This window comes from Peromyscus californicus, unplaced genomic scaffold (genome assembly GCF_007827085.1).
Source record: "Peromyscus californicus insignis strain IS unplaced genomic scaffold, ASM782708v3 Scaffold_4__1_contigs__length_199733344, whole genome shotgun sequence".
NCBI lineage: Eukaryota > Metazoa > Chordata > Mammalia > Rodentia > Cricetidae > Peromyscus > Peromyscus californicus.
In genome coordinates, this window is record NW_026294562.1 from 175,627,068 (window position 1) to 175,638,177 (window position 11,110).

General features: G+C 46.4%; 1 protein-coding gene across 1 annotated transcript; it reads left to right on the plus strand.

Annotated features, from left to right (window-relative positions):
* Positions 1-2,187: 2,187 nt before the first annotated feature.
* Positions 2,188-7,874, plus strand: Dkkl1 (dickkopf like acrosomal protein 1). The gene is made up of 5 exons (XM_052711975.1): positions 2,188-2,812; positions 2,968-3,137; positions 3,949-4,089; positions 4,215-4,304; positions 7,485-7,874. Exons 2-5 carry the CDS (start codon positions 2,985-2,987, stop codon positions 7,791-7,793), a joined length of 693 nt encoding a protein of 230 aa, XP_052567935.1. The 5' UTR covers positions 2,188-2,812; positions 2,968-2,984; the 3' UTR covers positions 7,794-7,874.
* The last annotated feature ends 3,236 nt before the right edge of the window (positions 7,875-11,110 follow it).

Consider the following 11,110-nt stretch of genomic DNA (forward strand, 5'->3'; position numbering starts at 1 on the left):
ACCACTGATCTGTCTCTCGAGTCAGCCTCTGTCTCTCTGTCTCTCTCTCTCTGTGGTGTGGAACTGGAGATGATGCTCAGAACCCTGAGGCTCTCCTGTGCTAGGCAGATGTTCCACCTCAGAGCTGTCTCTAGTCCAACCTCTTTCTGTTTGATAAGTAAGATGTTGGGGTGGGTTTGTTTTCTTCTGAGGACTTAGCTTCCTTGTGAGCTGGCCAGAGTCAAGCCTGTTGGGCTGGACCCCCCACCCCCACCCCCCCGCCAGAGTTCCTGAAGATCCATGGAAGTGCAGACTCCACGTTCCACGGGCACTAGTGGCTGCAAGTGGCACCTGTCCCAGCATGGGACAGAGCGTGGGTATCTGAGGGGCCCTGGGTCTTGCTCTCTTCAATACGAAGGTCTGAGTAAAAACGGTGCCACGCCTCTGTAGCCCAGCTCTTGGGAGGCTGGGGCGAGCCCGGATGCTCTAGTTGGCTTCTATTGCTGTGGAAAGCGCCATGACCAAAAGTAACTTGGGGAGGAAAGGGTTTATCTAAGATTACAGTTACAGTTCATCATGAAAGGAAGTCAGAGCAGGAAGTCAAACCAAGAACCTGGAGGCAGGAACTGAAGCAGAGACCATGGAGAAGCCCTGCTCACTGGCTTGCTCCCCGAGACTCGCTAGGCCTTACAGCACCTAGGAACACAGGCCCGGGGTGGAACCACCCACAGTGGGCTGGGCCCTCCCAATGTAAATCATTAATCAAGATAATGCCCTGCAGACTTGCCTACAGGCCAATTTGATAGAGACATTTTGTAAATTAAGTTCCCTCTTCCCAGATGACTCATGCCTGTATCAAATTAACAAAGAACTAACTAACCAGCATGATGAACTACAGACATTCTCTGAGAAAACAGACAGAAACCCCAAAACAGACACAAGACGGCCATGAGCTGGACAGAGGGCTCAAGGAAAGGGACTTCTGCCACCCTGTTGACCTGAGTTCAGTATCCAGTGCCCACGTGGTGGGCAGAACAGTCCTGAAGGTTGCCATCTTCATACCTGCTTGTGATATACACAAAGGTTCAAGGACATCTTCCACTACATAGTTCAAGGCCGGTCTAGGGTGCATAAGACCCTATTTCTAAATTTAAAAAGCAAGAAATGAGGAAAAGAAGGGCTGCCTATCTTCAAGCTCCCAGTCAGAAGTGGCTGGCATGTGGGCTCTGTGGGTCTGAAAGAGAAGGAAGCTGAGATTTGGGGTTTCTTGGAAAATACAACACAGGACTGTAATTAGGTTTTTTGGGATTAGTTGGGCTTTTTACATGCAATCAGCTGTAAAATGAGAAGACATCTATGGTAATCATCTTAGGTTCCTTGTGGCTTTACCCAGCAGGTCCGCATAGAGGATGATTAGACCACAGGCCTGAGTGCAGGTGTCTGAGATGGTCTGCACTTGGCTGTGCTGGGGGAGGAGGTCTTTTGCTCCACCCCTTGGTGTCTCTATAAAAACCCAGGGGCAGAGACAGTCAGGGGCCGTTGGAAAAGGTTCCAGGCCCTCTCGAGGCTATCCTTTATTTTCTATCTGTTTATCTCCGCGATATTCTCCGCAATAAATCCTTCTATCTAATATTTCCTGCTGCTCGCACTCAAGAAAACTCTGGGGAGCTGTGGGGTTGGTGGGTAAACGCCCCACAGTCGATGAATGAGGGTGAACCAGATGCCTTAGCAGTGAAGGCATTTACACTCAAGCCTGAGCTCGATCCTGGGGACCTACATGGTAGCGGGCCAGAACCAGCTCTTCAAGACTTGCCCTCTGACCTTTACATCTGTACCATGGCATTCCTATGTGCTAACACTGTGGATAAATAAAATTAAATGAATGATCTTAGACCCGGATATGGGATGAACAGAGGTCCAGGGAGTTCTGGGATACAGAAGCATTGTTCTAACTTAAAGGGCGAGACCACCCATAACTGTTGGTCGACTCCCATTGGAGAGTGGGGGTTGGGCAGAGAACAGTGGGCAGGACTGAGGGTTCCAGGGCCCAGGTCAGTGATTAGGGCGTGGCCCTGCGACGGGGGCATGGCCAATACGAGATGGGGCAGCAGAGGCCAGGTCAGGTAATAGAGGCTAGAGGGTGAGATCATCAGATGGGAGTGGGGTTATAGTATAGGGGCAAGATCAGGAGAGGATCTAGTGATCTGGCTTAAGGGAAGTAGTTAGTGATGAATGGAGGTGTGACTCTGTATGCAAGGGCTTGACCACGGAAGGAAGGCCTGTTCATCCATGAGGTCATCAACTGGGGGCAGGGAGACAAGTGGCTGTGCCTGAAGGGACGTGACAGGCGTGTCTTTTAGACGTCAGAGAGTTTAGGAAGGTCAGCGGGTGGAGGCGTGGTCAGGAAAAGAGGGCATGTTCCTCGGATGAGGCATGGCCAGAGAGGAAAATCTGGCTTACAGGTCATTGTTGGCGGAAAAACGCAGGGTGGCTCTGTCTCCGAGGCATGACGTAGAATAAAATGCCTGGCTCATGGGCAAGGTCACCAGGTGGGGACGTGACCATCCACTTCTGGCGTAAGAGATGTGGTTAATGAACAACAGAGGTGTGAATTTGACTGTGGAGTAGTGGTGATTCTGCGGTGACCGCGGGAGGTGGGCGTGGTCAGACAATTGGGGCGTGGCCAGGCTCGCGGAGCTGTGGCACCCAACCAACGCTCCGGTAATCTGCTCAGGCTCGAGGCCAGAACTGGATATTAACGGTCCCGGTCCGGCGGTGTCCGGAGCCCGGTGGCCGAGCTGCGGTCCAGGAGAAGGAGCGGATGTAGGCAAAGGTGAGGAACGGGATCTGAGTGACGCCGAATCCGGATGAACGGCGCCTGAAGTGGAGAGTGCGGACCAGAGCCAAGGGGATGCAGGGCAGGTGGGCGGGGCCTGGGGAGGGGCCACCGAGGGGTGATTGTTGAATCTGAAACTGCCCTTGTCACAGCCTCCCACCCACCTGCAATGTGTCGCCTGGGGGTCCTGCTGCTGCTGCTCACCTCAGCCTTCGTGACCTCCTCTGCTGCCCCGATCCATGATGCCGACCCTCAGGAGGGCTCCTCCGGGTTTCTGGGCCTTCAGAGTCTCCTTCAAAGCTTCAGTCGACTGTTTCTAAAAGTGAGTGATGGCAGGGCTTGAGGGGGCAGAGAGAAGAAAGAGAGTCAACAGAACAGAGAGGTCTGGAGTCGTGTCTCAGAGGGTAGCGTGACTGTCTTGCATGCACACGGCCTGGGCTTGGTTGCCCAGCACGGTTATACCAACACTCAGGAGATGGAGGCAGGGGAACAAGGAAACCCACCTTCTCCTACATAGGAAGTCTGAGGCCAGCCTAGGATACACGAGACTTTATCTCAAAGAAAAGCAGGATTGTAAGGTAATGGGTTGAACGGACAGATGATGCAGGACAACACAAAATAGGAAGAGAAGCTGGGCCTGGGGCTGAAAGCTCGTCATCCCAAGTAGCAGGTCACATGAAATCCCAACATGGAGGGGGGGAGTTCAAGGTCAGCCCAGGCAGCTTTTTTGGGAGGTAAAGTCAGGACACTGAATTGGAGGCCAGCTTCGTCTGCATATCGAGTTCTAGGTCAGCCAGAGATACATAGTGAGACCCAGTCAAAATACATACATAAAAGAGGGCTGGGGTGTAGTGGCTGAGGGTATGGCTCAGAGGTAGAGCCCCCAGTAAGGGGCCCCCAGCCTGCCTGCCTAGTATGTATGGGGTTATGGGTAGAGAAAAGAAGAGGGGTGGTAGCCAGGACATGCAAGGGGCAAGAACAGCAAGGCACTAGGACAGAAAGACAGGCAGGTATGGGGGCAAGAGGCCCCGGGATGAGAGGACCAAGGGAGAAAGGGATGGACTGACTTGGAGCAAGGCCTCGGGACACCCTGAAAGTGCAGCAGGTGTACACACTGTTCCCCTCTGGCCTAGGATGACCTGGTACGAGACCTGGACAACTTCTTCTCCTCCCCCATGGACTTCCGGGACCTTCCCAAGAACTTCCATCAGGAAGAGAACCAGGAGCACAGAATGGGGAACCATACCCTCTCCAGCCACCTGCAGATAGACAAGGTGCCTCACCAGGACAGTCCTTCCTGAATTCTCACTTCCACCCATCATGCTGCTTTTCCTGACAGGAGAGAGGAAGGTGAGGGAGGAAAGCAGGTTTGTTCTGACGCCTTGTGTAATCCTCACAGGTGACTGACAACAAGACAGGGGAGGTGCTCATCTCCGAGAAGGTGGTGGCCTCCATTGAACCAGAGGGGAGCACGGAAGGGGACTGGAAGGTAAGGCCCTACCGCGTCCCCAGGTACCCAGGAATCAGCATTTTTTTTCTATAGTCAAGGAGGTCCACTGTGCCATACTGTTCGGTTTCCTTTCTGTTACTGTCATGAAACACTCCAGCCAAAAGCAGCGTAGGGAAGGAAGGGGCTAGTCTGGTTTACAGTCCTTCAGTAGGGGAACTTTCTGCATCATTCATCTCTACTGTCAGGAGAGAGAAAACACGTCTTTGCTTGCTTTGTCCTGTCATAGGTGGTTCAGGACCCACTAGGGAATGTGCTGCCCACAAGGGCCGTGGTCTTCCCACCTCAATTAACAACCTTGATCTAGTTAATTCCCCATTCAGGGTCTCTTCCCAGGTAATTCTAGGCTGTGGCAAGTTGGCATTTAAAATTAGCCAGTGAACACTCTGTACATGGAATATCCTCAAAATTTTTGGGGCTCAGTGTGACATGTGTCAAAAGGGACAGGTCAATAGATGTAGTTGTAAACACAGGTGATCCCAGTACTTCGAAGGCTGAGGCAGGAGAACTGCCACAATTTTAGGCCAGAGGCAAGAGGATCTCTGAGTTAGAGGCCAGCCTGATCTATAAAGCGGCCAACCTGATCTATAAAGCAGGTGCCACGGGCTGGAGAGTTGGCTCAGAGGTTAAGAGCACCGATTGCTCTTCCAGAGGTCCTGAGTTCAATTCCCAGCAACCACATGGTGGCTCACAACCATCTGTAATGAGATCTGGTGCCCTCTTCTGTGTATGTAACAAATAAATAAATCTTAAAGAAAAAAAGCAGGTGCCAGGCCAGCCAGGGTTACATATTAGGACCCTGTCTCAAAACAAATACAAAAACCTCACAAAGTGTTTTGGTCTTCTCAGAGAGTTTTAGGGTCTCCAACAGCTTTGTGAACTTCAGTCTTAGAGAATTCCACTAATTCCAGAAGTACAGGGCACATCTCGGAGGTGTTTTGTTTATTTTGATTTAGTTTGGTTTGTGTGTGGGTCTATGTACACACATGGGGATGCCCAAGTAGGTGTTAAGTTCTATTTTTTTGTTTTGTTTTGGCTTGTTTTTTGGTTTTTTTGAGACAGGGTTTCTCTGTGTAGTTTTGGTGCCTGTTCTGGATCTCCCTCTGTAGACCAGGCTGGCCTGGAACTCACAATGATCTGCTTGGCTCTGTCTCCAGTGCTGGGATTACAGGTAAGTATCTTACTCAATCACTTTCCACAGGATCTCATTGTGTAGCCCTGACTAGCCTTGAACTCAGAGACTGCCCCGCCTCCACCACGATTAACCTCTTGAGTGCTGGGATTCAAGGTGTGGGACACCACAACAGGCCTCCAGCCTATTTTGGGGGGACAGGGTTTCTCACTAAACCTGAAGATCATCCATTAAGTTAAGCTGGCTGGTCAGCAAACCCCAGGATCCTCCAGTCTCTGCCCTACCCGCCACCATGTGTGGCCAATCGGAGCATGTGCTGCAGCTCCTGGCTATTACATGAGTGCTGGGGACTGAGCCCACACACTCTACCGACAGAGCCTTTTCTTGAGATGGGGTCTCACTCCAGGGCCTAGGCTGACCCTGAGCTTTCCATGCCCCTGCTTCAACCTACAGGTACCTGGGAAAACAGGCCTGCACCATCAAGCCCAACTGAGGTTAGGGAATTTCAGAACAAGAGTGTGACATGCATGTTTGTTTTTATGTTTTACTTTATTTTGGTTTGGTTTTGGTTTTTTGAGATAGGATCTCCCTATGTAGCCCTGACGTCCTGGAACTTGCTTGTATTTGCAGACTGACCTCCAACTCTGAGATCCACCTGCCTCTGTCTCCGAGATGCTGGTTTTAAAGGCGTGTGCCACCACAATGACATAATTTAAGGCTTTTGATTTAGAGTCTACCTCCTAAATGCTGGGATTCCAAATGTGAACCACCACACCAAACTCAGTGCTTTCTTTTTTTGTTTGTTTTGATTTTTGGAGACACATTTTTTCCATGTAACCCTGATTGGCCTGGAACTCACTCTGTAGACCAGGCTGGCCTTGAACTCACAGAAATTACTCTGCTGCTTCTGCCTCCTGAGTGCTGGAATCAAAGGTATGCGCCACCACGACCCAGCTAATGCTTTTGGTTAAGAGTACTGGCTGTTTTTCCAGAGGACCCAGGTTCAATTCCTAGCATCCACATGGCAGCTCATAACTGTAAATCCAGTTCCAGGGGACCTAACACCCTCACACCAATGAGGGTACATAAAAAGTAAAATAAAATGAATTTATATATATATATATATATATATATATATATATATATATATATATATATATATATAAATTTTTGAGACAGGGTTTCTCTGTGTAGTTTTATATATATATATATATATATATATATATATATATATATATATATATATACATAAATTAGCCATCCAGTGGCCAGAAGAGGGCAACAGATGAGTTAGATGAGCCTGTGCCTGAGATAGTTGACATGGGTGTTGGGAACTCAGCTCCTATCCTCTGCAAGGGCACTACTGATGTATTAAAGTGGTGCACACACTTAACATTCAGGCACACCCTTGTAAACATAAGATAAAATAAATCTCTAAGGCAATGGTGGAAGTTTAAAAAACAAATTTGTGTGCTGGAATGATGGTTCAGTGGTTAGGCACACTGGCTGCTCTTCCAGAGGATCCAGGTTCAATTCCCAGCACCTAATGGCAGCTCACAACTATAACTCCAGTTCTAGGGAATCTGATATCCTCACATAGACATACATAAAGGCAAAACACTAATGCACATAAAAATAAATAAGTCTTCGTGGAGGCGGGTAAAAAATGTCTTTAAAAACTAAATAATAGCCGGGCGTTGGTGGCTCACGCCTTTAATCCCAGCACTCGGGAGGCAGAGCCAGGCGGATCTCTGTGAGTTCGAGGCCAGCCTGGTCTACAGAGCGAGATCCAGGAACGGCGCAAAGCTACACAGAGAAACCCTGTCTCGAAAAACAAAAACAAAAACAAAAACAAAACTAAATAATAAAAGCAAACGTATTTATTACATAAAGAATGCAGCAGGACAGACAGAAAGCAGAAATGTCTGCCCCAAGCACTAAGTGAGCTGAGATACAGGTTGAGGTGACCCAGCTTCTTGGATGTGATGTATGGCATTTGACCGGGATCTCCCTGTGCCTCACATTACCAGGTGCCCAAAGTGGAGGAGAAAGAGACTCTGGTGCCTGTGCCAAAGGCCATAGACAGTTTGCACCCAGAGCCCCGACGGGTGGCTTTCTGGATCATGAAGCTGCCAAGGCGGAGGACCCAGCCTGATGTCGAGGATGGGAGCCGCTGGCTCATGGAAAAGCGACATCGCCTGCAGGCCATCCGGGATGGGCTCCGTGGGGGCACCCATGAGGACAACCTGGAGGAAGGGGTCCATGTCCCCCAACATGCCAAGCTGCCTATACGAAAGACACACTTTCTCTACATCCTCAGGCCATCCCAGCAGCTATAGGGTGGGGACTGGATGTCCCTGCATGTCTTCACCCTACCCCAGCACCATATGGAAATAAAGTTTTTCTTACGTCTAACATTATCTCCTATGTTGATATTTTATTTGTGCTCTAACAAATAAAGCTTGCCTGGAGATCAGAGTGCAGAGCTAAGCCACTAGTTAGCCGGAGAAGCCAGGCAGTGGTGGCACACACCTTTAATCCCAGCACTTGGGATCTTATGCCTTTGATCCCAGTGCTTGGGAGGCACACACCTTTAATCCCAGCACCAGGGAAGTGGAGACAGGAAGCAAGATGGTTGGGCGGAGAGAGGAATATAAGGTGGGAGGAGACAGGAGCTCATCCTTTTCAGGCTGAGGAGTTGTCGAGGTTAGAGGTGGCCGTGGCTGTGGTTTGCTCCTTTGTCTCTCTGATCTTTCAGCATTTACACTGATATCTGGCTCTGGGTTTTTATTAAGATCAATTAGGATTTGTGATATATCTGGCATTCAACTTTTTGGGCATCAATTTATGGAAAAGCTGCTTGCCTGTGGTGCCAGAGCTAAAGACAACCAGGGCCACTACCCCTCCAGCTAAAGTTTTCCTTTCTTTTCCTCAAGCCTCTGAGAGAGTTGGGGTTTTTCTTTTGCAGCATCTCTGTGGCAAACTCCATAGGCCGTGGGGCTCCCAAAACCTCGGGAGTTTGAAGCTTTCGTACCTCCCCCTGTGCAGACAGCTGGTTCTTTTTCTTCTTCTCTCCCGGTGGGCTGTGGGCTCTCCCTGTACCCCTCCTCTGGCTGCTGCCAAACTAGGTAGCTGCCTTGAAAATCGCTCAGGCTTCTGTTCTACACAGAGCAATCAACCCCACACTTCACCATCATCTGAATCGTATCATTGACAGATTTGGTGAGACAACTGGGAATTCTTAAAGGGAGGAATTAGTTAAAAGAGTTTTTTCTTCACATTAAAAAAATGGGAAACACTATTACAATGAAGGGAGTTAAGTCTCTGTATGATAATATATTGGACAGTTTGAAAATGGAGCAATTAAATGAGAGTATAATTAATTTAGATGGGGTTTCCATAATGTCAATTTAAAAAGTCATTTACAACGTTGGTTAATATGAGTGTCAAGATACAAGTTTTAGAAAAACTTACTAAAACAGATCATAGAGCTATTCAGACCCGGGCAGAGGAATTTAAAGGAGAACCAGTCTCAGCATTGCATTGTAAGGTTAGAAAGGAACAGCCTAAGGTTTTCAAAGAGCCAACCTTAATTTATCCAGTAACCTTACAGGAACTCCAAATGATAGATATCCCCAAAAATTGAAATATGTACACCACACCATCGATACTTATTCAGGATTTCAATGGGCAACTGCTTTGAGTTCTGAAAAAGCTGATTCTGTAATCACTCATTTGCTAGAAGTTATGGCCATCATGGGTATACCTGCACAAATTAAAACTGATAATGCTCCATCATATGTCTCTGTTAAAATGAAACAGTTTTTTGCTTATTACAATATAAAGCATATTACAGGTATACCACATAATCCTACAGGTCAAGCAGTCATAGATCAAATTGAACTATAAAGGATATGCTAAGTAAACAGAAAGGGGTAACAAAAACCCCCAGAAATAGATTACATAATGCTCTATTAACTTTGAATTTTCTCAGTGCCAATGAGAAAGGAACAACAGCTGCAGAGAGACATTGGATAATAGAAAAAACTACAGAATTAAATCAGCCTATATACTTTAAGGATGTGCTGACCTCAGAATGGAAACCAGGGTATGTGTTACGTTGGGGACGAGGTTTTGCTTTTGTTTCTACAGGAGAAGATAAGCTGTGGGTACCATCAAAATTGATAAAGGTTCAATTTGGACAAGAGAGACCTCTCAATTAGAGGAGGTGATAGTTCATCAACTATCGTAAACATCCAATTTAAACTAACTTACACCAGTAACACATGCCTTTTCATTTAATCAGATAACTTGTCAAAAAGGAACATCCCCAAAAAACCTTGGGGAAAGGTTTTTGTTTTTGTCTTTTAGGAGAATGAAGGTTAAGGAATCTGAAGAACACTGGACAAATGGGACAACTGAAGAAAAGGGACAAATCGTCTATCCCAGGAAACAGAGTGAAATGGCGTATGGGTGTATCATCTAAAAAATTTTATGTCTTCCTAAATGTTTGTTTCTGCTCTTCTCTAAAGATCTAACACTATTGGTCTTCTAATAGTCACAATTCAATTAAAATTTAAAGCTGACTTTGGAGTTGGAGAATGGCTCTCTCTTTCTTTAAACTCAAGCATGTTGTTAAAAGGAAAATGCCAGAAGAAAAGAGCCATCTTCTGCTATGGGACAGGAGAAAAGCCAAATTAATTAAGGGACTATTCTATTACTAATCTCAACTCTTTGATTCTATTCTGATTCTTTAAACTTTTCTTAAAGTATGAATTTTATATCAAAATTTACAAGATTAATATATATAGATATATATACATTTTAAACTTTGTTAAGATATGAATGGTCATATAGAGTACTAACTAATTCTAGAAAAAAGACTTCAATTAGCTGCATATATATGTCTTTGTGTTCGAGTCTCTTATCAGTTTTCTGCAGGAAATCACGGCCAGGCCTAACATCAACTGAAGTCTCCAGGAAGAAGATGGGGCCCCACAACAACAACAATTCCACATGGACAATAATAACATCACTAAGTTGACAAACATCATCTACAGATCAGCTTTGGACTACAAAGTGCTCAGAGCAATTTTGAGAGGGCTAGCTGAGATGATCCAGTCTCAAAGACTACTTGAATAAGGATTTGAGATAAACCCTGAACTTTGGCATTATACACAGACTGGATAACGAAGGATATAGTTACCTTTCCTAGAATTTGACAATTAACCTAAAATTTTTCTTTTCAGGATAAAGATACCTTCGCCCATACCCAGCAGGAAGCAATTTCAATAATACGATGCCCACATTCCCAAGAGGTGGTGTGGGGCGGGTGGTTTTTTTGGTCTTTTAATGGGTTTTGGGTCTGGGATAATTTTCATTGATTAGGGGGTTGGTTACAAGTTGTTGTCAAGGGCTAGGAAAAGGGCTAAGCAAAGGAGATTAGATTTAAGGTTCTTGTTTAAAAAAAAAAAGAAAGAAAGGAAAGAAAAAGACAATTACTAGTTTTAAGTACTTTACATTGGATTGGATTGTTTATATTGTATACAAAACATATATATTGAAATGATATTGTTTGAAAATGCAATATGTATATTTCTAACTGTATTTATACCATTCATTTAGCAATGTAATACAATTTTCTGATCCTTGAATG

What these genes read in the sequence shown, in the direction of transcription:
- Dkkl1 (XM_052711975.1), top strand. Translation starts at nt 2,985, where the DNA reads ATGTGTCGCCTGGGGGTCCTGCTGCTGCTGCTCACCTCAGCCTTCGTG. An exon ending in TCAGTCGACTGTTTCTAAAA is followed by an intron (nt 3,138 to 3,948) that starts GTGAGTGATGGC and finishes CCTCTGGCCTAG; the next exon opens with GATGACCTGGTACGAGACCT. An exon ending in GCACGGAAGGGGACTGGAAG is followed by an intron (nt 4,305 to 7,484) that starts GTAAGGCCCTAC and finishes TCACATTACCAG; the next exon opens with GTGCCCAAAGTGGAGGAGAA.